At 55.5% G+C, this 25,090-nt stretch overlaps 1 protein-coding gene and 1 pseudogene across 7 annotated transcripts in view; one reads left to right on the top strand and one right to left on the bottom strand.

The window, feature by feature from the left end:
* The window catches only part of Crocc (ciliary rootlet coiled-coil, rootletin), a 43,809-nt gene that overhangs the window by 6,668 nt on the left and 12,051 nt on the right, over nucleotides 1-25,090 (top strand). For 2 of the 7 annotated variants that reach the window (XM_021629310.2, XM_060379165.1), the window contains exons 2-26: nucleotides 1-22; nucleotides 833-974; nucleotides 2,756-2,910; nucleotides 6,883-7,068; nucleotides 7,156-7,239; nucleotides 7,313-7,374; nucleotides 7,455-7,620; nucleotides 7,932-8,038; nucleotides 9,901-10,137; nucleotides 10,503-10,599; nucleotides 11,058-11,141; nucleotides 11,423-11,656; nucleotides 12,117-12,316; nucleotides 14,023-14,205; nucleotides 15,244-15,388; nucleotides 16,284-16,430; nucleotides 16,736-16,966; nucleotides 17,604-17,797; nucleotides 18,060-18,187; nucleotides 19,177-19,346; nucleotides 21,098-21,277; nucleotides 21,867-22,001; nucleotides 22,313-22,456; nucleotides 22,863-23,101; nucleotides 24,365-24,524. In XM_021629310.2, the coding sequence (XP_021484985.1) occupies nucleotides 2,776-2,910; nucleotides 6,883-7,068; nucleotides 7,156-7,239; nucleotides 7,313-7,374; nucleotides 7,455-7,620; nucleotides 7,932-8,038; nucleotides 9,901-10,137; nucleotides 10,503-10,599; nucleotides 11,058-11,141; nucleotides 11,423-11,656; nucleotides 12,117-12,316; nucleotides 14,023-14,205; nucleotides 15,244-15,388; nucleotides 16,284-16,430; nucleotides 16,736-16,966; nucleotides 17,604-17,797; nucleotides 18,060-18,187; nucleotides 19,177-19,346; nucleotides 21,098-21,277; nucleotides 21,867-22,001; nucleotides 22,313-22,456; nucleotides 22,863-23,101; nucleotides 24,365-24,524 (3,648 nt within the window). In that variant the 5' untranslated portion in view covers nucleotides 1-22; nucleotides 833-974; nucleotides 2,756-2,775. Of the gene's footprint in view, nucleotides 23-65; nucleotides 304-832; nucleotides 975-2,755; nucleotides 2,911-6,882; nucleotides 7,069-7,155; nucleotides 7,240-7,312; nucleotides 7,375-7,454; nucleotides 7,621-7,931; nucleotides 8,039-9,900; nucleotides 10,138-10,502; nucleotides 10,600-11,057; nucleotides 11,142-11,422; nucleotides 11,657-12,116; nucleotides 12,317-14,022; nucleotides 14,206-15,243; nucleotides 15,389-16,283; nucleotides 16,431-16,735; nucleotides 16,967-17,603; nucleotides 17,798-18,059; nucleotides 18,188-19,176; nucleotides 19,347-21,097; nucleotides 21,278-21,866; nucleotides 22,002-22,312; nucleotides 22,457-22,862; nucleotides 23,102-24,364; nucleotides 24,525-25,090 lie in introns of those variants that run through there. The other 5 variants (XM_021629414.2, XM_021629366.2, XM_021629261.2 and 2 more) reach the window with 4 other exon arrangements.
* Nucleotides 23,482-24,084, bottom strand: LOC110543113 (interferon-induced transmembrane protein 2-like; annotated as a pseudogene).

Raw genomic sequence — 25,090 nt, forward strand, 5'->3', positions numbered from 1 at the left:
AGCTTCTGCCCATCCTTCACAGGTATCTCTGCTTCTCAGTGCTCTCCCCACTCCTCTCCTATCGGAACCCCTCCCCACTCCCTGCATGGTCACGTGGGGGCACCACCGGATTTAAGCTTAATCTGCTGGGCGCTCAGCCCAGCAGCCTGGCGTCATTGGTGTGTTAGTGCATGGTCGCATGTAGCTGAGCCGGACTTCGTGCTTTGGGGAGGGGGGCTGCGGGTTATCCACAGACCCCCCTCCATGAGCCGAGGGCTGGCAGAATCCCTGCAGGCCCAGCTGGCATTGGAGATTGTGAACCAGGTGGGTCCTGGGGGTTTGTCTACCCTGTTTAGGGCAGGGCAGATCAGGATAACTGACCCATTAGGAGTGGTGAGGGGTGGGTGAGTGGAGAGAGGTGTGGGGTAGGTATATCGGCCTGCAATCCACAGCTCCAGGGGGCCACACAGGCCAACTGCTAAGACTCCCTAATCCCAGTGTGCGGCAGTGGGGGAAGGGCCCCTCCTTTAGTGATTACTAGCCTCAGCACAGCAAGGTCCTCCCCCCCCCCCAATGGTGGGAGATGGACTGGAACGCTACCCATCCCCCTACCCCATCTCCTAACCCCCAGCCTGGTCTGTCTCTGTGTGGCTCCTGAGTTACTGTGGCTTTGATTTACTTCTCTCTCCGCCCTTCATGCCCTGCCTGGGCCACAGACCCAGGGGAGACTCTTAGCCAGGCCTCTTTGCAGTTTACCCTCCAGATATGGGGGCTCCTGAGTTCTCTAGGGCTTACCCAGCTCTCAGGCCAAGAAGCCAGGGGTCTAGAGTCCCTGAAAACTCTCTTCTCACAGACACTGGAGAGCTGTGTCCTGGAACCGGACCAAGAGAAGAGCCTGAGTGTGCAGAACCCAGCCCAGGACCCCCAGGGTGCCAGCCAGCCTGCCTGTGTCAGGGAGATCATCACCCGCAACCTCTCCCAGCCTGAGAGCCCAGGTGCCACCTCCCTATCCTGTCCAGGGTCCCCTCTCCCTTCTCAGCAGCAATAGACACAGATAGTGCTGAGCAGTGCTCTGTGTGTGTGTGTGTGTGTGTGTGTGTGTGTGTGTGTGTTTGGACATATATATACCACAGCATGTATGTGCAAGCAAGTCCCTCTGATTCTCCTGTCTCTTCCCCGCTTAGCTTTTAGGTTACAGGTGCCTGGAGGTCCATGCCCAGCTTCTTCCATGGGTGCTGGGATTTGAACTTAGATACTCATGTTTTTGTAGGAAATGCTCTTTATGTATGCACTGAGCCATGTCCCCAGCCCCTGCCCCTACTTCTTCAATACATACAAGGGAGACAGGAGATGGAGGGATGGAGGGAGTCTACTTTTTGTTTGTTTGTTGAGACAGGGTTTCGCTGTGTAGCCTTGGCTGTCCTGTACTTACTTTGTAGATCAGGCCTGCCTCAGCCTCTAAGATTACAGGCATGTACCACTATGCCCAGCTGGAGGGAATCTACTTTACGGAGGAGAAAATGGGCGCTGAGATGCAGTTTGCCCATATTTCTTTTATTTATTCCCCACGTGGCACAGCTGGAGGGGAGGGTGGTGCAAACCCTCCCTGCTCACTGCTTCAGATTAGAACACCAAATACTACATTTCCTACCAGGATGGTGTGAGCTGTCTGAGACTAAGATAGGGGTGGGGGCGGGGCCCTTGCAAAGGCTTGATGATTTAGGCACAAAAGCTGATGGCTGCAGGCCCTGGTGTGTGGTGTGCATGACCTGGTTATGCAGCCTGAGTGTCTGCACATGAGGTCGGCTGGTTGCGGGGCATGGAGTGCTGGTAGCTGTTCTGCTCCTGTTCTTTGTTTGGATGCTGCAGTCTCTTTGAGTTGGACCAGGGATGCTGAGAGTCACCAGAGTCGGGGCAGGGGGGGAGCGAGGGGTTAATGACCTCCCCCCTCTCCTCCATGGCTAGAAGGCTGCAGTGTATGCCCATCTTCTTCAGGGTCAGTATGCAAGATGACCACCACTGTCTTTGTTAAGATTTTTTTTTTTTTTTGAGACAGGGTTTCTCTGTGTAGCCCTGGCTATCCTGGACTTGCTTTGTATACCAGGCTGGCCTCGAACTCACAGAGATCCCCCTGCCTCTGCCTCTCAGAGTGCTGGGATAATAGGCGTGTACTACCACACCCCAGTACTGTCTTAAGCCCTGGTTTTTGAGGTGTTGAGAGAACTGGGTGTGATGGTGCTTGCCTGAAATCTCAGCACTTGGGGGGCCGCTGAGGGGATCATGAGTTCCATACCAGCCCAGGCAACGTAGGGCAATCAATCTTACCTCAAAAAACAAAAACAAGGAAACAAAGCAAAGTTATGAGAAGCCCTGCCCTAGAGTAAGGCTTTACCATGTTCCTGGTGAGGCCTGATTACTGTTTCACCATTTAACAGATGAGTAAAGTTGAGGCCCTGAGAATAGTCCTCAGAAAAGGAAGGAACAAGAATTCAGAACTTTGTGTCCCCAGGGTGGGTGGGACATTCTCTAGACTCCTGCCTAAAGCCTCCCTCCTGCATGTTCTGTGGATGTGGCCACACCAGCTGACGTTGTTTCTACACGAATCTCTCTTGGCCTCTCTCACCAACCTTCCTGTTCCTCGGCTTTCTTGGCCACACTCAGTCAGACTTCTCAGAGGGTCCCTCCCCAGCGTCTTGTCCCAGAAATAAGTAGAAGTCCTTCAGGGGCCATCCCCACCCTAGGCAGAAGTCAGCCTCAGCCCCTTGTTCCTTGTCAGCCCCACTCCAGGTCCCAGAGATGGCCTCGCTGCTGTCACTGCAGGAGGAGAACCAGCTGCTGCGGCAGGAGCTGTCCCGTGTAGAGGACCTGCTGGCCCAGAGTCGTGCGGAGCGAGATGAGCTTGCAATCAAGTACAATGCCGCCAGTGAGAGGGTGAGTGCTGCTGGGGCCGGGCTTGGGTCGGGTAGGGCAATCCCTGACCAGGCCCACAGACCATGTAAGGCTGGGCACCTGCTTTAGACTGCAGTTCTGCCAACCAGAATGGCCTCGAGCTCATGGTGACCTCGGGGAGTTGGTGGGTGAAGGTTGATAAGACTTAGGTGAAGGATGGATGGAGTGTGTGTGTGCAGATGGTTGGGGACATTGGTCATAATAGTAGTAGCATGTATGGAATGCCTACACTGTGCCTAAAATATACTGAGTTTTGTATATTTAATATACCCAAATTGGTAATACCCATTTAATCAAAGAGAAAATAGAGGCCCAGAGAGACAAAGCACCATGCTTGGTGTCACACAGCCAGTTAAGACAAGAATTCTGGTGTCTGCTCCACGGCCAGGGCTGTGTGTTGCCCTGGTTTGGGGAGCGGGCAGAGAGCCTGCTGGCTGCTGTAGTGCTATGGGAGGCCGTGTCTGTATGGACACGGTGTATTGTACTGTGTTTCTTTACACCCTCTGGTAGTGGGGTGTGCCCATGTCCTGGTCTGCCCGCTCAGACAAGCCTCTGACTTGTTAGGGCTTACTAAGGAGCAGCGTGGGGCCCCCATGGTGGCCCCCTAACCTTAAGGACACCACAGAATTCGTTTCTTAGAGTCTGCAGGGGGTAGAAGGACAGGATAGCAGGAGTACTGGGTTGGTACTATTAATGGGCCCGAACCAGCCTGTTGGTTCGTTAGACCCTTCTTGGCCCAAGACACAGTGCCAGTCCCCTGGGGACTGCCTTTTAGGTGCCAGCTCCAGCAACTGAAGCTCACATGGCCCCCTGATTGACAAGGAGAGGAAGGATAGGTGGGAGGTCCCTTCTCTTCTGTGTGGTCTGCAGGGGGCCTGAGGCGCTGTGTCCATTCAGATCTTCCCCTCATATGTTGGCACAAATAGCCTGGTTTTCTAAGTGTTCTGTGCCTGAAACAGTTTGGGTGAGACCCTACCTGGAGGTTGGATGAAAATTATATTGAAGACTTTTCCTGGAGGGGGAGAGCACAAGAATCTAGCAATCGCCTTATAGCAGATGGAGAAACTGAGGCCCGCAGAGGAGCATGCTAGGCCCAAGGTCAGTGGTGGAGCTGGACAGAGACCGTTGGTCTAGGGCTATGGTTGTACGACACATTCCCTGATACTGCAGCCTGTGCCTGCAGGTGACAGGTGCCCTGTGGCCACTCTGGCATGGAAGACAGGTTGGGGCAATTAATGAGGTTGTTCTCATCCTTAAAACCGTGCATCCCTCTAGGATGCATAGTGGAACAAGAGTCAGGATTTGTGCTCTGTTCATTTCATGTCCTGTGGAAAGACTGAGGCTGAACTCCCAGAGGACAACTTTCAGGTCATAGTATACCTCAGTGTCCCCAAGAAACAGGTGTGAGGTGAGGTAGGTGGGAAAGAGGCAGTGGCCTTACCCCCTGGCTCTAGAGAATAGACTTGCCGAGTTCTCCTGGTGTCCATAGCAACCGGGTTTAGTGAGCTTAATGGAGCTGGAGAGCAGCAGTTGCTAAGGGAGACTGTAAACTACTTTCATCCATCCTTGTAGCAGCCTCCTTTCCGTTGGAATTGCAACTCAGATTGAAAGGCTATTTGTAGAGGGCAGAGTCTGTGGAGAGAGGTGAGCCTGGCATGAGCACTGGGGAAATGGGTGGTGTCCCTGGTAACCGACCAGCCCCCCCCCACACCACAGAAGACATTACACCAGGGTCACACACACGCACAGGCCACAACTAGACCCCACATAGAACACAACACATAGAAACAAACCAACCTGGTCAAATGGTGGTGGCACATGCCTTTCACACTGGGCGGCAGACGCAGGGACATCTCTGAGTTCAAGGCCATCCTGGTCTACAGAGCAAGTCCAGGACAGCCAGGACTTGGATACACTCAGACTCACAGACAGCACACAGTCCTGCGCTGACACAGCAGCACCTAGGTCACAGCACAGCACTGTCACAGCCCCGCCACATACAGTAACCAACCTCAGCACCAACTCTATCTCCTGGCCAGCAAGAGCCATCTGTCGGCCCACAAAGACTCTCACACATGCATGAGGTCCCTACCACCACCGGTGACCCAAGGAGCCCAGACTGTCTCCCCTCACCCACCAGCTTATATCATTCCCACACCTCTGGATATGTAGATACACAAACACATGTCCTGGTACAGACAGATGGACATAATGCCTGCACCACCCTATAGACCACGTCCAGACGTACCTTACCCTGGAGCATGAGAAGGTCCAGACGCTAAATGTCAGCACGTTCCCAGCGCGTCTGGGTCCCATGTGCGAGGCATACTCACTGACGCTTGCTACACACACATTTGAGGATTATTCGACAGATGTGGGCACTGCCTGTGTCTCTGCTTGCTTGGGCTCTGTGTAGATATTTGCCATAGACTCAGAAAGTTCCCGTTGCCACCTCCCTTAGTGGCCTGAGCCTTTGTCCTTCAGCTCACAATACAGACCCATGTGGCTGTGTTGACTGCTCCCTGTTGGTGTCATCCCAGGGGACACAGTCACCCTACCCACCAGCATTGCTGTGGGTGGCTCTCAGCATCCACCAGGTGTACTGGGCTAGTGCAGGTCTGGAGGGCCACTGACCCTGCCTGGACCTCAGGTTAGTGTGGGTAAGAAAGGCCTCCTCTCCTGCTGGCCTTCCTGTGGTGGCCCTAACTTGTGTGTATGTGTGTTTGAGGGCCCTGGTTGTCAGCTGGGTACTGGGACATGGATAGTAAGTGTGGGTTGGCATCAGCCAGCTAGGCTGGGGATCACCCATTGGTTGTCCCCAGTCCCCGGTGTGTGTTTATGACCCTAAGTGTGCTCATCCTTGGCCCTTCCGCCCTCAGCCCCTTTCCCCGACAGCTAGAAGCTGAGGGACCCCAGAAAGAGTAGCCAAGACTATCAGGCATCTGATTGGGGTTGAGAGGGCTAGTGGGCAGGCCTCCTCTGTGCCCATGGGGTCCAAGGGTGGCACACTGCACCATGTCTGAAGTGAAGGAAACTAGACAGGGGAGGGTCCTGTAAGGTGAGGGGGGATGGGGGTGGGAGGGGACAAATTCTAGGTGGGGCACATAAGATCTTGGGGCTCATCTGCATCACCCTGGGATGTTTGAGACTGCCTGTATGTGTTACTGGTGCCTCTGTAAGCTCAGACTTTATGCATATTGACACCTCCGTTCTCAATAGATTCACGTGCGCTCACTTTAGTTCAGCAGTCTCAAATATCCCCTGGGTATGAGCCATGCCACCTCACAGCCAATGTCCTAGGTACTAAAATCCAAAGGAGGACAAAAGTCCAGGCTTTCGTGAGCTTGCCTTGGGGAAGAAAGAGGGTTGGGAAGTCACGGCAGCATGGCAGCAGTCTGAGGCATAAACCATAGTGGGCAGGCTCAGTGTTCTGAAGGCGTGGCAGATGCTCGGAGGGCCTGGGTACTTCTACAGTCCGACTCCAGGTGCCTATGGTTGCAGACATGAGGCAGGCCTACCTGCTCATGTACATGCCTGTCTCTTCTGTGTGCCTGTGCCTGGCCTGTCTGTGTGCCCCTGCCTGCTCTCTTTGTGTGCCCATGCCCACTCTATGTACCCACAGTCCACCTTGTCTTTGTTACCATTCTAGCTTCATCAATGTGTGCCCCTGCCCACCCCACATATATTCCCATGTTTGCATTGTGTGCCTGTCCTGGGTGCCCAAGCATGTCCCATCTGTGTGCCATGCTCTGTATGCCTCTGTGTGCATTGCCCTGTCTGTGTCCATGCCTGCTTCATCTGTATGCTCATGTTCATACTCATGTACACTCCATCTTGGGCCTACCTGCTCCTTGGAGTACAAGGCTATCAGCCCCCAACCTGGTGTCTCCTGAAGAGGCCTGGGCCTACCTCCCAGGAAGCAACGGGACTCTCACCAAAGGCCCTTCCCTGCAGATGGAGGAGGCTTTGCGGCTGGAGCCTGTGGAGCTGGAGATGGAGGAGCCCAGGGGGCTGGTGCGGCAGAGCGTGGAGCTGCGGAGGCAGCTGCAGGAGGAGCAGGCCTCCTACCGGCGCAAGCTGCAGGCCTACCAGGAGGGCCAGCAGCGGCAGGCCCAGTTAGTGCAGCGGCTGCAGGCCAAGGTCAGGGCCACTCACCCCAACCCGGCCCTCACTCTGCTTCACTTGGGCCCCACCCCTGGCCTCACACCGCTTCTTACATGTTGCCAGATTCTGCAGTACAAGAAGCAATGCTCGGAGCTGGAGAAGCAGCTGCTGGACAAGTCCACTGAGCTAGAGCAGCAGCAACTGAGGGTGGGTGTCAGGGAGGGGCAGGCACAGGCCCTCCCTCCTCTTGCCTGTCCTGACTCCTTTCCTCCTCACCTAGGACACAGAACACGGCCAGGACCTGGACAGCGCCCTTCTGCGCCTGGAGGAGGAGCAGCAGAGGTGAGGGTGGGGCCCAGCCAGTGGGTGGCCTCTGGGCCCTCGAGCAAGGGCCCACTGACTGTGCCCCCTGCCCCTCCCAGAAGTGCCAGCCTAGTCCAGGTGAATGCCATGCTGAGAGAGCAGCTGGACCAGGCAAACATGGCCAACCAGACTCTGAGTGAGGACATTCTCAAGGTGACCAGTGACTGGACCCGCAGCTGCAAGGAGCTGGAGCAGAGGGAGGCAGCATGGAGGCGGGAGGAGGAGGTGAGGGAGATCATGGAGGGAGAGGGACAGGGAGCCTGACCAGGTGATCATAGTAGCGGTAGTCGTGGCCATCATGGGAAAGCTGGCCTTGATTACAAATGCCCTGAGCCGTTTCTCCTATTCCTCACGATGTGCAGTGCTGTCACTGTCTCATGTAGTTAAGTGACCAGCCATACCGTGGTCACACTGGCAGCTGGGAGGCCTGAGCAGGCCCTGGGTGCTCTTTGGCCCTCAGTCCTTTCCTCGGCCACACTGGCAGGGCAGGTGCTGGGGCAGGAATGCAGCAGTGATCTCAGTGTCTGTCTCCCTAGTCCTTCAACGCCTACTTCAGCAGTGAGCACAGCCGCCTGCTCCTCCTCTGGAGACAGGTCATGGGGCTCCGACGGCTGGTCAGCGAGGTGAAGACGGGCACAGAGAGGTAAGGCCTGGCTGCTGGGAGCATGGGGTGCATGCTGCCCTGAGCTGCCTCTGGGGGATGCAGAGGCAGCTTGCAGGAAGAGAGGCAGTCAGCATTGCTGGGCCTCAGCTGGACTACGCTCTTTCTATGGTATTTCATCTAGCCTGCACTGCCCCTCTGAGGCAGAAGCTGTCCTACTTCCCCATTTCACACCGAGATCAGAGAGGTTGAGTAACCTCAGGTCACATAGCAGAGTAGCTGGGTTCAGATTTGAAGCCCTCTTCCCTTTTTTTCTTTATAGTTTGTTTGAATCAGGCACCATAGATATTCACAAAATGTGACTAAACTTTTTTTTTTTTAGACATTTCACTGTGCAGCTTTGGCTGGCCTCAAACTCAGAGATCCACCTGCACCTGCCCCCTGAGTGCTGGGATTAAAGGTGTCTATTACCACCCACAGCAGGTTTTTAAATTTTGGAATCTTTTTTTTCTTACTTAGAGTCTTATATATTCCAGGCTGTTCTGGAACTCACTACACAGATGACAATGACCTTGAACTTCTGATCCTCCTTTTTCCACTTGTATGCTGGAATTATAGGCACCTGCTGTCTTGTGGGTTTACTGTACTGCTGGGAATTGAACCTGGGACTTTGGATGTGTTAGGCAAGCCCTCTGCCAGCTGAGGCATGGCCCAGCCCAGTGCTTGAATCTTTTTCTTACAGGTCTGTGTAGCCAATATCTGGCTAAGCGTTTTTTTTTTTTGTTTTTTTTTTTTTGTTTCTCCATTTTTTCTCTTAAGCCTCCTATTTGCTCATGAAACTCGGCTGTCCTCAGGGATTTCTGTAGATAGCTTTTGCTGTCCCATGTTTGGGTGAGCCTGGCACAGCTCTGTGGCTACAGCTGTAGACTGTCTGAGTCTCAGCAAGACTCAGACTCTAGCAGTGCAGTATCCCCCTCTCCCCCCAAGAGGTCTCACTCTGTAGACCAAGCTAGCCTGGAATGCCTCTGCCTCCCGAGAACCGTGGTGGCAAGCATGTGCTGCCCTGTGGCTCAGCTTCGCTGTTCTTGAAGAAGCCTTCCCTCTGCTCATTTGCCTGGGAGGTTTGACATCAGGAGTAGCTGTCCTATTGGTTTTTCTTGGCTGTAGGACCCACTGACTGGATCTACCATCATTTATTTATTTAATAGCGATTCCCCCCCCGCCTTTTTTTTTTTCTAGACAGGGTTTCTCTGTGTAGCCTTGGCTGTCCTAGAACTCACTCTGTAGACCAGGCTGTCCTTGAACTCACAGAGATCCGCTGGTTTCTACCTCCAAGTGCTAGGATTAAAGGTGTATGCTACCACTGCCCCGAAAAAATGTGTTTATTTTTATTTTATGTGGCTTGGTGGTTTGCCTGCATGCATGTCTATGTGAGGGTGTCAGATCCCCTGGAACTGCAGGTACAGACAATTGTGAGCTGCCATGTGGGTGCTGGGACTTGAACCCAGGTCCTCTGGAAGAGCAGCCAGTGCTCCTAACTGCTGAGCCATCTCTCCATCCCCGTGCGTTCCTGCTTTTAATGGATGTTCTGGCATCATCAGGATTTCCACTCGTGCTGTGCCACCATGAGTCATCTGTCTTGCTTGTGCCAGGCCTACGGAAGATGCGTCATGATGCAAAGAGCCCACATGTTCGTCCTTCTCAGGGCTTTTCCTAGTTGCCCTCCACTGTGGCCCTACCCACTAGCCCTTCCATCAGCTGTGTGGAGGAAGGCCAGCTTCCGCACAGCCTCACCCACATTGGGCTTTATGTGCCTTTGTTTCCCCACTCTGGTAGTTTCACAGTGTAGTTTTCTTGATTTGTACCCCCAACCCCCTTTACCCCCTTATTCTGCTCTCTCTCAGGGACCTACTGCAGCTGGGAGGGGAGCTAGTCCGGACATCCCGGGCTGTCCAGGAGGTGGGCCTGGGACTGAGTGCCAGCCTGCAGAGGGCTGAGAGCCGGGCCGAGGCAGCTCTGGAGAAAGAAAAACTGCTGCAGGCCCAACTGGAGGAGCAGCTACGGGCCAAGCTGCTCCGGGAGAAGGACCTGGCCCAGCTGCAGGTGCAGAGTGACCTAGACAAGGCTGATCTGAGTGCCAGGTGGGTGGCTCATCTGGAGCTGCAGAGGGGAGTGTATTCCTCAGGGCTGGGCCCTTCCCAGGTGCCTGGCTGCGCTTCCCAGGTGCCGTGTTTGACGTCAGAGGGTTGGGGTCTAGACACAATGCAGGCTCTCTGATGACAGGTGGGACCCAACTCCTGTCTCCTGGATGAGTTTCCTCTGTTCTCTCTTGAGAGACAGCCAACTGTCTCTGAAATCAGAGGGCCCCAGGCAAGAAGTGACTTACCAGGGGGCTGGGTAGATCCTAGGTTCCTAGTTCAGTCTTGGGAACCACTGAGGCCCTCTGCTGGCGAGCTTGAGAAGTTGGGGCAGGCTCTCCATTCACCTCTTTTGCTCCTTCCTCCAGGGTGACAGAGCTGTCTCTGTCCGTGGAACACCTTCAGAACCAGAATGCGGAGAAGGATCAGGTCAACAGGACCCTCTCTGACAAATTGGAGGCCCTGGTGAGATGCAGCAGCAGCATGTGGCATTGGCCATACCCAGGGCTACTGGCTGAGGGCCAGGCTGTTTGGGCCATGTTGAGTGTCCCACGCAGACCGGGTGCTGTCCTCACAGTGCATGCCAGGCTTAGCACAGTGACATTCACCTGTTCTGTGCCCTTCCACCTCCCAGCAAGCCATTACACAGTTGAGGAAGCTAAAGCCCAAGGGTCTCTCCAATTCAGTACCTGGGGAGTCAGGACTTGGGCTCCCAGGGAAAGCCACTACCTCCCCACCAGGCACCCAAGGCACTGGGCTCCCCACCTTGTGGGGCAAGGTTTGGGCTTCTTCACTAGGCCAGATGACTGGGGCGGGGAACTGTGCTTCTCTGTGCTTCATCTGTTCAGTGAGGGCCGCAGGCCTGTGGGTGTGGCTGTTACTGCTACTTTGGCATAACTGTGACCAACCTTTCTTGTCACTAGGAGTCTCTGCGGACCCAGGAGCAGGCAGCCATGGACACTGAGGATGGAGAGGGCCTGCAGCAGACCCTTAGGGACCTGGCACAGGTGTGGTCACAGGGCTGGCCAGACATTTCTGAGCCCCTCCCCCCAGCCTTGGGATGTACTGGAAGTGGCTGCAGCACCCTGGCTGCTGCAGACCTCTGCTGGCACACGGAGCCTTGCCCTCATTAGCCCCTGTGAGACTGTGAGGACCCTGAGGGGCAGTGAAGGGGAGGCCCTGCCTGGCGGGCTGCACACTGTGGATATAGACTCAGGAAGACTTATGTTGCCTCACTCCCAACTGTGACCCGCTAACCCCAGCTCCCCTTTCCTGACCCGCCTCCTAGGCAGCCCTATCGGACACAGAGAGTGGCGTCCAACTCAGCAGCTCAGAGCGCACTGGAGACACCTCTGATGGCAGCCTGCGGGGGCTCTCTGGCCCGCGGACCCCGACCCCACCGCGGCACTTCTCCCCGGGTCGAGGTCGGTCCCCACGCCGAGGCCTGTCTCCAGCCTGCTCTGACTCCTCCACGCTCACGCTGATCCACTCTGCCCTGCACAAGCGCCATCTGCAGGTCCAGGTAGGAAGGGGCCTGAGCATTCCACAGCCAGGGACCCTGGGGTCTGGACTGGGGCCCTGAGAAACTGCTGCTGAGATTGAGTTCTAGAGAAAATCTGAGCCTGAAGTGCCTAGGTGGCTGGGAGTGCCTCAGAAAAGGGGCTAGAGCCCCGAGGGGCTAGGACCCTCAGGAAAAGTCTAAGGGGAAATCTGAGCCTAGGATAAGGAGAGCTTGGAAACCAGGGGCGGGATCAAGAGAAGACACGAGGGGGTGGGGCCTGAGCCCTTATGGGCGGAGTCAGCCTTTAGGGGCGGGGTGTTCTTGGGTGGTTTGGACACTGGTTGGAGTTGCCCTAAAGCGGGGAGGTTGAGGGCACAGGAGTGGATAGGTGTCCTCTGCTGGCCCAGGCGTGCCCAGTGCCATGGAGCTGTTAGGAGAGAGTGAGTGGGCTCTTCCAGACCCCACCACCCCCATACCCCAGGACATGCGTGGGCGCTATGAAGCCAGCCAAGACCTGCTGGGCACCGTGCGCAAGCAGCTCAGCGATAGCGAGGGCGAGCGGCGCGGCCTGGAAGAGCAGCTCCAGCGCCTGCGGGACCAGATGGCCGCCACAGCTCGGGCCCAAGAGGACGCACAGCGAGAGGCCCAGCGCCTACGCAGCGCCAACGAGCTCCTGAGCAGGTGGGGGGCCTAGGGCCAGCAGGAGGCGCTAGGCCTAGCTAAGCAGGCCCGGTCCGCTAGAAGGGCCAGCCAGGTAGAAATACCTAGTTTTCAAGGAAGTAAAAATTCAGTTCTTGTTATCCTAGTCACATTTCAAGTTCCCTCATTGCTACATAGAACATTCCAGAATTCTGCGCTCAGTGCTGCCCAGAACTGTTTTCTGTTGGTTGGTCGGTTGGTTGGTTGGTTGGTTGCCTGCCTCTTGCTGGAAATGACTCCAAGGCCTGGTGCATGCCAGGGAAGTACTCTACCACTGAGCTACATCCCAGCCATTCTAGAGACAGTTTTTTGTTGTTTGTTTATATACTTTTCAATACAGTCTGTGCAGCCCTGGCTGTCCTGGAGTGCGTTCTCTAGACCAGGCTAGCCTTGAACTCACAGAGATCTGCCTGCCTTTGCTTCCCAAGTGCTAGGACTAAAGGCATGCACCACCACACCTGGCTGGTAGAGAAAAGATTTTTTTTTTTTTTAATTATTATGTACATGAGGGTATGTGCACTCCTAGAAGCCAGAGCTGTCAGTTAGATCCCTGTGGATCTGAAGTTACGGGTGACTGTGGATGCTGAGAATCGGCTGGTCCTCTGCAAGAGCAGCATGTGCTCAAAAGAACTAATCCACACATGTCATCCTCTGGTCTCCACTCATGTGCCACATCATACACACACTCCCACACACAGCACAAAAATGTAATTGCAAATGTAATACTTTTTTTGAAAGAGACATTATCCTTCCTTTAAGCACTTGTAGTTTTTAAATTTGTTGTTGTTACTTTTTAATTTTCTCTTTCAAAGTAAAAACAGTAAAGCTAGACATGGTGGTGCGCTCATCTTTAATCCCAGGACTTGGGAGGCAGATGCAGATGGATCTCTCTGAGTTTGAGGCCAGCCAGGGCTATATAGACCTTTCCAGACTCATGCTCTGAAGTGGATGGATGGGGCAGGACAGTTCATCATGAAAGCCTTTGCTTTCATCCTGTGGGAAGGAACTGGGCTATTTAAATAGGTTGTCCATAGTGAGAACCTCATTTTGTATTCTGTTTTCATGCCACAAGTTGTTTTCCACCTTGGTGTTTAGCATATTTAGGGGATGCACTCTAGTAAAGAGGTGAGCAGCCCTCAGCCTGATCTAGAAACCCCAGCTGACAGAGGAGCCGCAGTCTCTGCTTGGGACGATGGAGCTGAGGAAGAGGGCAGCTCTCTGCAAGCCTTTGGCATTCCCAGTGGCTTCCTCCTCCTCTGTGGCACACCACAGGCATGCTGCTGCGCCCTGCAGTGGGAAGGCTCTGGGGTTCAATCACATCCAGCTCTGTCTGGCTTGCCAGGGTTAGGGTGATAGGTGACACGGGCGGTTCTTGGCCAACCTAGATGCCTGTGTGTCCAGGAGCCTGGCCCTGGCCTCTTCCACCTGCTGGGGTGCTTTCAGGGGACAGCAGCATCTCCATCCATTCCTCTGGGCCCGTAGGTATACAGGCAGGGCAGAGGGAGAGCCAGGTTCTCAGTGCTGGATGTTATGAGTGAGATGAGTCAGTTGTGGGAAGCGTCGAGGAAGGCTTCCTGGAGGCAGCGCCCTGGAGGACAGAGGATGTGGTCAGAGTAGTCAGTCCAGCCACTTTCCCTGGGGGAGAGCAGCCTCAGAAATGCCCCCTGCCCTCTCTGCTTGTCCTATAGGGAGAAGGGCAGCCTGGCCCACAGCCTACAGGTGACCCAGCAGCAGGCTGCGGAGCTGCGCCAGGAGCTGGAAAAGCTGCAGGCTGCCCAGGAGGAGCTGAGGCGGCAGCACACCCAGTTGGAGGAGGAGCAGGAGGACACAGTGCAGGAGGGCGCCCGGGCCCGCAGAGAGCTGGACCGCAGGTGGGCCCTGCCCACCTCCCTACCAGAGTCTTTGCAGTGCAGTCTTGGGGGAGATAGCACCCATGAGTCCTGGGCCTTCTAACCAGCCCCACTACAGAAAATTGAGACTTGAAGCGCAGTCACTGTGGGAACAGGAGGAGAGGCCTCGAGTGATTAAAAACAGCACGTAAAGATTAATAATCCTCATCTAAGAAACTTAAGGTGCTTAGCCTGGTGGTGCACACCTTTGATGCCAGCATTCAGAGGTGGAGTCAGGTGGAGCTCTGCAGGTTCCAGGGTAGCCAGGGCTATGTAGAGAGACCCTGTCTCAAAAAAAAAAAAAAAAAAAAGTGACACTAATTGTCATTATACAGCAGTGGTAATAATAATGCCAAGTGCCAGAGACCATGTTAGGCTCAGCCCTCAGCATAACTATGATTTAGAAAGAATTGTCTTTATTTTGTAGATAGTTGTCTTTTATGCTATTTCTTTTCCTGTGTGGCGGTTTTGCCTGCATATCTGTCTCTGCACCACATGTGTGTGTGCCTGGTGCCCATGGAGGCCAGAGGAGAGTGTTCGAGTCCCTGGAACTGGAGCTACAGATAGTTGTGAGCTGCCATGTGGGTGCTGGGAATTGGAAACGTCCTCTGGAAGAGGCCCCTAGTGCTCTCAACTGCTGAGCCAGCTCTGCAGCCCCATTTTTAAACATAGTAAAACTGAGGCACCAGGGGTGTGACCATGAGACTTGCCCTGGGGTACACAGCTGAGAAAAGAGCCAGGATTCCACCCTACTACGGCACAAGCAGGAATGGTGTTTGGTGTTCGTAGGTGTGGAGTTGTTCCTGAAGCCTTGGGGGGGGGGGCAGCAGGCACCTTCTGAAGTACCTCCTGTGTGGCACCACAGTGGCACAAGGCTTCACAGATGTGACAGTTGATCCCCAGAGTCAGAGCTGAGGCTGTGGGCTAGGTTGTCCTTGGGGTCCTGCCAGTGTCCGCTCTGGCCCTGTGGGCTGCATGGGGCACAGAGCAATAGAGTGACAGGAGTCCCCTGTCGCACAGCCATAGGCAGCTGGAGCAGCTGGAAGTGAAGCGCTCAGGGCTGGCTAAGGAGCTGGTGGAAGTGCGGGAGGCCCTGAGCTGCGCCATACTGCAGAGGGACGTGCTGCAGACAGAGAAGGCAGAGGTGGCCGAGGCGCTCAACAAGGTGAGTCCTGTCAGCCACACAACTCACGGTTCTTCCTACCGGCCACAGACTAGCCTTACCTCAGGCTGCTGTCTAGCATGTTGTTGACCCCTTCCTCTGGCTATGGACTGACTGTTATTTTTAGCTATTTGTTACTGTGGTTTAAATCTCTCTGTCTCTGTCTCTCTCGGTGTGTGTGTGTGTGTGTGTGTGTGTACGTAAGTGTGTGCATGCACTGTGGCATTTGTCTGGAAGTCAGGACAGCCTTGGTGTCCATTCATGTCTTCTACCTTATTTAAGTCTCTTCATTGGTCCCTGCTGTGTCTACTACTCTAGCTAGATCTTGAGCTTCTGAGGATCGTCCTGTCTGCCCCCATCTTGCCGTGGGAATGGTGGGGTTATACTTGTTAACTTCTGCCTACAGCTTGTCCATGGACTCTGGGGATTTGAACTCATGTCTTTATGCTTGAGTGACAAGAGCTTTACCCACTGAGCCATCTCCCTAGCACCACAGTCTGACTTTGACCCATTCCACAGATCCCTGCTTTTTCAGGGGCTCCTGGGATCAGAGCCTGAAGCTCGGGGTCACCTGGTCCTTTTATGGAAATGGGATGTGGGAGTTAGGAAGTTGGGGGTGCTGGGAGTCCTTGGAAAGTGCTTATCCTACTCTGGCAGCCTAGGCTCTCCATGATGGCAGCCTAGGCTGCACCTGGAATCTCTTCTGACCCTGCCTCTGCCTTTCTGTCCTTTCTTGAGCAGCTCTAGGGTATGAGCTGTCTTTCAACCTCCCAGGCTGAGGCCTTTGATGGGAATTACCTGACTCATGTCAGCCCTTTCTCTTTAGCCCCAACCTGGCCTGTGAGGGTCTGTTTCCCTGGATCTCTCCCCAACTGCTGCTTCCCTGTCCCCACCGCAGGCCGAGGCTGGCCGAGCGCAGCTGGAGCTCTCCATGACCAAGCTGAAGACAGAGGAGGCCTCGCTGCGAGACTCCCTGTCCAAGCTGGGTGCCCTCAATGAGAGTCTCGCTCAGGACAAGCTGGAGTTAAACCGCCTTATTGCCCAGGTATACTGTGCACCTGCCCCATGTCCCCTCCACCAGGGAGACACCACAGAGGCATGCCAGGCTCCCATACCCTGCCCTGTCTATCCTGCTACCTCTCATCCCATCTTTCTTTGTCTCTGTCTTGTGCATCTTAGAAGGATACTCTAGGGCCAGGCTCTATTCTGCTGCTTTGTTCTCAGCACCACGGATGCCCTTTCTTCACCCTAGGGAGCCTCCCCTGGACTAGCTGTGACCATTGGAGGGATGGAGGGGGCATCCTGGTCCTGGGAGCGTTCCTTTACTCCTCCAGATCTCTGTCCATACAGCTAGAGGAGGAAAAGGCGGCGCTCCTGGGCAGACAGCAGCAGGCAGAGCATGCCACCACATTGGCTGTGGAGGAGCAGGAACGGTTGGAGCAGCTGAGGCTGGAGCAGGAGGTGGAGCGGCAGGGCCTGGAGGGCTCCCTGTGTGTGGCTGAGCAGGCCCGGGAGGCGCTGGAGCAGCAGCTCCTTGCACTGCGCACTGAGCGCAGCCATCTGCAGGAGCAGTTGGCCCAGGTGGGCAGAGCTCCATGTGGATGTGTGGGTAGGGGCTCCTGGCCACTCACGTCCTGTTCTGGGATAAGCTGTAGGCTCAGATGCGTGTTGGGTTCATACCCACCTCTACCAGCTAAGGGCCTCGAACAAGCTATTATACCCAGCATGCCTCTGCCCCTGTCTGTCTCTGAGGCTAAGGGCTTCTGCCCCTTAGAGGATGTGCTGGCTCTTAGCCAGCCTTGGTGAACAGCCATCATGTGAAGAAAGCAGAGACTCGGGGGACTAGAACTACCCAGCCAGAAGGCAGCTTAGGGTTCCAGGGCTCTGGGGCCTGAAATGGAGCCTGTGTCCTGGGGTCCAGGTGCAGCTCCAGCTCCTCCCTGCAGCCTAGACAGCTGCACTCCTTGCTCTTTGCTGTGCTCAGCTTCTCAGAAAGTTTTGGTTGCAGGGTGGAGTGAGTGACTAGGGCCTTTGTTTTTGCACATGCATGCATTTGCAGGTGTAGAAAAGGCTAGGGTTTGCCTAGGCATATCAGTGCAGAGCCTGCGCTCAAACTGTAGCCTCCTGCTGCCAGGCCAGGGCTGGACCGGACCCCCACATTAGAGTGCTACATGGTGAACCAGCCAGGGCGGCTGTTCACAGTCCCTGGGGTGGCCAGCTCTCCCGGCAGCTGAGCGGACGGGACCAGGAGCTGGAGCAGGCCCTGCGGGAGTCACAGCGGCAGGTGGAGGCACTCGAGCGCTCAGCCCGGGAGAAGGAGGCTCTGGCCAAGGAGCGGGCTGGCCTGGCTGTGCAGCTGGCAGCAGCAGAGCGTGAGAGCCGGACCCTGTCAGAGGAGGCCATTCGCCTACGGTAAGGTGTGGGCTTTGCCTGCAGGGACCATGCCTGGGCCCATATCCTGGCCAGCCACACCCTGGGGTTGACCCAGAGGAGCAGTCACTTAGGAGCCAGGCTTACCAACACAGCCTAGCTCAGGTGCATCCTTCCCTAGGGAGCCTGGGTCTAGCTGGGCGGGTAGGCTGGCATCTGGCTCATACTTGGCACGCCCTGAGACCCACAGTTTCCTGGGGCTGGGAAGGCTGAGTCCCAAGGCCTCAGGGACTGTGTGCTACAGCTTGGAGAAGGAAGCCCTGGAGAGCAGCCTGTTTGATGTGCAGAGGCAGCTGGCTCAGCTCGAGGCCCGCCGGGAGCAGCTAGAAGCTGATGGTCAAGCCCTGCTGCTCGCCAAGGAAACCTTGACTGGTACGAGGGTCTGGGTTGGGGACCTGCCAGGCTTCATCTGTAGATACTGGCATCTCGAAGAGGTTGGGAGACCTAGGTGAGGCACGTGGCTCAGGCTGACCTGGGTCACTGTCCTGAGCTGGCACATGGCTCCCTAAACAGGCCCTTCCCTCTCTGAGCTGTCAGCTTCTCTGGCATCAGAGGTAGCAGGGATGCCCGCCTGCCTAGCCTATTTCCAGGAGAGGTGAAGGAGTGTGTGGAGGCCTTGGCAAAGTGCCAGCTGTAGCTGCTGCTTCTTCGTCATCAGGGAGGCTGGAGAGTTGAGGTCCCCATAGAACCATCAGCTGCTTCTGTGAATCTCAGCCCTATGCTCCCAGCCCAGGGTCCCCACGCGTTCCCCACTCTCTAAAGTCAATCCTTCCAGCTCAGCAGAGGAGCTCAGCCCCTGCTTGGATCGTGGAAATTGACCTTCCCGAGTCAGGCAGACCCAGGGAGGGCAGTGCTAGTGGCTTACGCCAGGACCCTTACTGATGCAGCTGGGACACCCTCCCCTTTGCCCCTCACTGAGGGCTGTTGGCACTAATGGAGACACTCCATAAAGCTGGACAGCTTGAGAGGTTACTGGTCTCAGAGTGTCATCTTTGACGAGGGTGAGGTTACATTAACATTCAAAGGCTGTGATGTGCTGCGGCATATGGAGAGTCAGCAGCTGCTTGGCCCAGCCGGCATGTCAGTAAGGGAGTCACTGTACTTTTGATATCCTTTCCTTCAGGGTAGCCCTTCTCACCAGTAATTTTGTCCCTTGTACACGAGGGGAACACAGCCAGAGAGCCCATGTGGCAAACTGGTATACAGAGGGAGAGAGCCCCTTCCTCAAGTGGCAACTCGGCACAGGTGCCTGGCAAGCTCTCTTCCCTCTGATTTGCCCATGTGGCTCATCTGGCCCAAGGCTGCTGGCCCAAAGGGAGCCTGTGACTCAGCCCTGCCTTCCTGCCATCCCTCCTGTGCAGGTGAGCTGGCAGGCCTGCGGCAGCAGGTAACAGCCACCGAAGAGAAAGCGGCCCTGGACAAGGAGCTGATGACCCAGAAGCTAGTGCAAGCCGAGCGAGAGGCGCAGGCCTCTCTGCGGGAGCAGCGGGCAGCCCATGAGGAGGAACTTCAGAGACTCCAGCGAGAAAAGGTTCGGTCAGCTGGGGAGGAGTAGGCAAGGCTTTGGGCCTCATTGTCTCTGTGTTCCAGGGAGGCACCTGTCATGTTCTGCCTCAGTTTCCACATCTGTGAAATAGGACTTTATGTTTGCCATAGAGGCTCAGGGGACAGCTGAGAAGATCTGTGGGAGTGAGTTGTCTTTATCATATATAGAGAGCTCCAAGCCCCAAATTAGGTCCAGTCCTGGTGGGCCTGGTGGAGACCCACAGTCATTGGAGCAAGGCCAGGGTTACATATAGCAGAAAGCAGGCTGGGCATGGCGGTGCACACCTTTAATCCTAGTACTCAGAAGGCAGGGGCAGGCAGATCTCAGAGTTTGAGGTCAGCTTGGCCTACATAGTTCTAGAACAGCCAGGGCTACTTGGTGAAGCCTTGTCTCGAAACAGATGTACAGTAGAAAGCCGTGTTTCTATGTTTGCTAAGATTCCGGAAAGACAGGGCAGGGCATCCCAGGGAAGTCCCTGGACCACTGAGTCTGTGCTTATGTTTCCTGAGGTTGTGTCTGATCTTGGTCTCACTCCACTGATGTCATGTAAACTGTTTGTGCTTTCATTTTTTTCACCCATAGAAACGGGATAGACTGTTGTGGGTTCTTGTGAATGCAGGTTTTAGCGTAGCAACCAGCACTAAATTTCCTGTCAGTTCCTGTTACTTGGGGTGCTCTACAGCGTGCTCCCCACGACAGGGGTCTCTAGAAACCTAGCCTAGACATGGCTGCTTCCAACAGTTTCCTGTTCCCCCTGCAGGATTCCTGTAATTAAAGTCCTGAGATGTCCCCTGGGCCTCCGTGGATTTGGGTGGGAATTACCACATATGGCCAGTAGGTGGCAGGGCAGCACCTGAAGAAAGGCCTCGTGCACCACCCTTCAGGACGGTCTAGAGGACAAGCAATGCCCTCAGCCCAAGAAAGCCATCTTCTCCTTGGGCTGGGTCATGTTTCCAGTGAGCCATTATCTATGATCCCTGGCTCTAACTGTCTTTATGTGTACCCCAAGTCTGTATTCTCTCCTCCTTCTCTGGCAGTCTGGGGCCCAGAGTTCTGTCACTGTTTACAACCCTCTAGCTGCCTGAACAGAGTTGGAGAGATGGCCCAGCGGTTAAGAGCACTAGCTCCTCTTCTGGAGGATCTGGGTTCAGTTCCCAGCATCCACACAATGGCTCACAACCATCCATAACTTCAGTCTCAAGGAATCTAACGCCATCTTCTAACCTCCAGAGGCACCAGGCATGCACATGGTCCATAGACGTACATGCAGACAGACACTCATGCACACAAATTAATCTAAAAGTTTAAGAAATAAAGCACAGAATGTTTTTGTTCCTGTTGTCCCCATAGACCTCAATTCCATAGCTCACCTGGTGTGGCCCAGTGACCAGGCCTATGTTTGGCCCACTGAGGGTTCCGTGAGGTTCCAGCCTGCTCTCCCCTCAAGGCCTCCAGGGTACACTCCTGGCCTAGTCCTCTGCATTCTACCTGAGTAGCTGCTGCTCCGTCCTCCCCAAGGAGGGTTCTTGTCCCCAGCTCAGGCTGCTGTGCCCCATTGCTCCATTCACAGACCTGAGGTGACCTCGTAACAGCTTCCATTGCCCTACCCTACAATGACCTGGTCACCCACCCTGCCATTTAGCTGTGGGGTACTTGGGCCTTTTTCTGACCTGAAGTCTGCAAAGGACTTTCAGGGCCCCTCCTAGTGTGTCACACAGTCCTGATCTGTCTCTCAGGAGTCTGCATGGCGGGAGCTGCAGGCAGAGCGGGTCCAGCTGCAGGGCCAGCTCCAGCAGGAGCGAGAGGAGCTGCTGGCAAGGATGGAGGCTGAGAAGGAGGAGCTGAGTGAGGAGATCGCTGCACTGCAGCAGGAGCGGGACGAGGGCCTGCTCCTGGCCGAGAGCGAGAAGCAGCAGGTCTGTGAGCCTGGGCGGCCTTTGTGGCTCTCCCTGCTCTGTCCAGCAAGTCCCCACCCAGCCAGGAGTCCAGGAAGCAGCTGGGTTCCTCCTGGGCCTTAGCTCTCTCGCCTGCAGGACAGGGGAGTTGGTGGCCTAGTGCACAGTGGCTGTGACAGTGACACAAGGCAAGCTGTTGCACATTCTCCTGTCCCTCAGGCAGCATGCCTCTGGCCTGTGCCCACAGGAGCTTGCTGACCCTTCCTAATAGTTAATTCTTGGTTTTCCATACGGTAATGGAGCAGGGCAGACTGTAGTCATCTGCTCTGTCCCCCGGGGAAAACCACATTCTCTCTGAGCCACAGCTCTTGTCTATATTTGGCCAATCATGAAAGTCTTTGTCCTGGGGAAATGGAGGCATTAGTTAGGTCTGTAGATCATGTCCACACACAGGCTCCTACTGCTGCTCCTGAACCCTATTGTAGAGCTACAGGGAATGAACAGGCACCTCTGCCCTGGGTCACCTGTGGAGGGACAGTGCTTGCTACTGAGCACAGTGCGAGGCAAGGAGGAAGGACTAGCCACCCACTGAGCCCTTGCTTCTTCCTAGGCCTTGTCCCTGAAGGAGTCTGAGAAGACTGCCCTGTCTGAGAAACTGATGGGGACCCGGCATAGTCTGGCTGCCATCTCTCTGGAGATGGAGCGGCAGAAGCGCGATGCCCAGAGCCGGCAGGAACAGGACCGGGTAGGTAGGCAGTGGCCTGTATCCAAAGGGAAACCAGCTTGGCTTGGAGGTGCTTGTCAGAGTGGGAAGCCTGGCCTTGCCCTGGGGAGTGCTTCCAGGTGGTGGGCAAGGTCCAGCCCTACCTTCTGGACCCCAAACTGGGGGGGGGGGAGGCCACGAGGTCCGCCCTGGTGAGACTAGTGTAGAGAGGCCGGCTTCAGGGCACTGAAGTGTGATCAGGGTGTGGCAGGCCCTGGGTGGGTAGGGCAGTGCAGCAGGGTGGGTGTTGAAGGCTATGTCAGGTCTAAGTGTGAGGCTCCTGACCGCCTCAGAACACAGTGAATGCCCTGACGTCCGAACTTCGAGACCTCCGGGCCCAGCTGGAGGAGGCCACTGCAGCCCATGCCCAGGAGGTGAAGGAGCTTCAGGAGCAGACTGGGGATCTGGGCCGGCAGCGGGAGTCCTGTATGCGAGAGGTGAGCTGGCGCTGCTCTCTCTCCTGGCAGCGTGTGTGCCTGCGTGAGTGTGGAGGAGTGCTGCTGCCTGTGTGCTGGGACTGAGCCTGTGAGTCCTCCCGCAGTGGGGACAGACAATGGCTAACCCAAGGCTAACCCAAATAGGAGGCAGTAAACATTTATTAAGCACCTGATGTTTGCAAGGGAGGTTTGGGAGACTCATTGGAAATTGTTTCAGGTTCATGCCCTGCTGAGTCCATCGTACCTTGTCCCAGACCTTAACTGAGGCCAGCCATCCACCATAGATGAGGGTGTTGGGGCAGTGTGGGGACCACAGCATCCCCTAGCCAGGGAAGAAAGTGGCATACAAGCCCATTCCTGCCACGGCCCCAGCCTGAGGGCCCCTCACCCCATCGTGGGCCCACAGGTAGAGGAGCTGAGGACCCAGCTGCGGTTGCTGGAGGACACCCGTGATGGGCTACGGCGGGAGCTGCTGGAGGCGCAGCGCAAGGTTCGGGACAATCAGGAGGGCTGTGATGCCCATTGCCGGGAGGCCAGCGAGCTGCGGCGCAGTCTGAGTGAGGGCACCAAGGAACGTGAGGCCCTGCGGCGTTCCAACGAGGAGCTGAGGACTGCTGTGAAGAAAGCCGAGAGTGAGCGCATCAGGTGAGAGCTCCGAGAGAGCCCGGCTTCCCAGGCCCCATCCTCTAACTCAGTGGTTCTCAACCTTCCTAATGCTGCGACCATTTAATATAGTCCCTCATGGTTGGTGAACACCCAACTATAAAACATTTTTGTTACCATTTCATAACTCTAATTTCGCTACTGTTATGAATCATAATGTAAATATTTAATATGCAGTGTGTCTGGTATACAACCCCTGGGAAAGGGTCCTTTGACTCCCAAAGGGGTTGTGACCCCCAAGTTGAGAACTTCTGCTCTAACTAAACATTGCCCCAGAGCCTCACTTCACCCATGGTGTAGGGAACTGTGTAGATGGTGAGCTTTGATCCATAAGCATAGCCTGGCAGGGGGCCTGTTTGGTCTTTTTTTTTTTTTTGCCACTATGCACACTTTATTGAATCCACAGCGGACAGACGTGTGAAGGTAACATTTGCAAATAAATGCGTAGGGTCAAGGCCTCAGCACAGGGGTAGGGTCAGATGTGGACAGTGGAGCACAGGGCAGGATTAGAATCCAGAATGTGGTATTCTTTGTGAAAAGGCTTGAAAGACTGCCACAGAGGTGGTAGAGACAATGATGATGCAGATGATGACCATAAGGACGCTGAAGATCAAGGAGCTGATGTTCAGGCACTTGGCAGTGGAGGCATTGGCCTAGGCTCCAATCACATCGCCCACCATCTTCCTGTCCCTGGACTTCACTGAGTAGGCATAGGCTATGAAACCCAGACAGCAGAAGTTCATGAAGAGTGCGTTGAACAGGGACCAGACCACATGGTCGGGCACAGAGACCTCTCTGGGCATGTTGATCACCATGGTTCACACAACAGCTGAGTTGTGGGGTTCCCCCAGCTCTGTCACCCCATATTCCTCTTTGATCCTCTCATAGCTTGGAGGAAGTCCGGCACTGGGGGGCAAGAAGGCTTGGGAATTGTGGCTCATGGTATTGACCCTGGGACAATCGCAACGTCTCCTGTTTGGTGTCTTATCCGCCACAGAGAAGGGATAGGTGGCGCAGAGGGGGCTGGGTCACACTCAGGCCTCACCTGGAGCTTCTGTGTACCCCTCTCTCCTGGCCAAGGGCCTGCCCCCAGCCCTGCAGGGTCAGTGCCAGGACAGCCCTGTGGGCAGGCAGTAAAGCTGCGCTGGGGCAGGATGGGGCCTCTCTTCTCGGGGCCAGGGCGAGCCTTGAGCGCAGAGCTGTGACCACTGTCCCAGAACAGCCTCTACCTTCTGTTCTCTGCAGTCTGAAGCTTGCCAATGAGGACAAGGAGCAGAAGCTGGCCCTCCTGGAAGAGGCTCGCACAGCTGTGGGCAAGGAGGCTGGAGAGCTGCGGGCCTCGCTGCAGGACGTGGAGAGGTCCCGGCTGGAGGCTCGGCGTGAGCTGCAAGAGCTTCGGCGACAGGTGTGTCCTGCCCTTCCACAGGCCCTGGCCAGCAGCACCCTCTCTGGAGGACAGGGCCACTGTGGGTAAAGGCAAGGCCTGAGCTTTGCCTGACCTTGGCATTCATGGATGAGTAGTGTGATTGACTTTTTCTGGGGAGACCTAACACACTAACACACGCACACCCCGCACATGCTCCTACTCAGCCCAGAAGGGAACCCGCAGCAGACCAAAGTAATGGTTGCACCGAAAGTCCAACTCGATGAACCAGTGAGTTTTTGGTGGGGGTACTAGCAGGAGTGTGGCTGAGGGGTCACTTACGGAGCAGGGAGGGTGCAGAGGTGGCTGCATCATGGGAAAACCCACCCTGACATGGGCAACAACTCCCAAAGGCTGCAGCCTGGGAGTTCCTTGTGGCTTCAGGCAGCTGGACAGGCTCCAGAAGCTCCTCAGCGCCCCTCCTCCATTGGTTGTTTACTCTTCTATAAGTCTGGGAGGGGCTTTTGAGAACTTTCCAGGTTTCCATACTTTCCTGAAAGGCTCTGTTTACCTCCGGAGCCTCGGAGCCTCCTCTCCCTCCCGGAAAG

The sequence above is a fragment of the Meriones unguiculatus genome, chromosome 3 (assembly GCF_030254825.1).
Source record: "Meriones unguiculatus strain TT.TT164.6M chromosome 3, Bangor_MerUng_6.1, whole genome shotgun sequence".
In the NCBI taxonomy this organism is placed as follows: Eukaryota; Metazoa; Chordata; class Mammalia; order Rodentia; family Muridae; genus Meriones; species Meriones unguiculatus.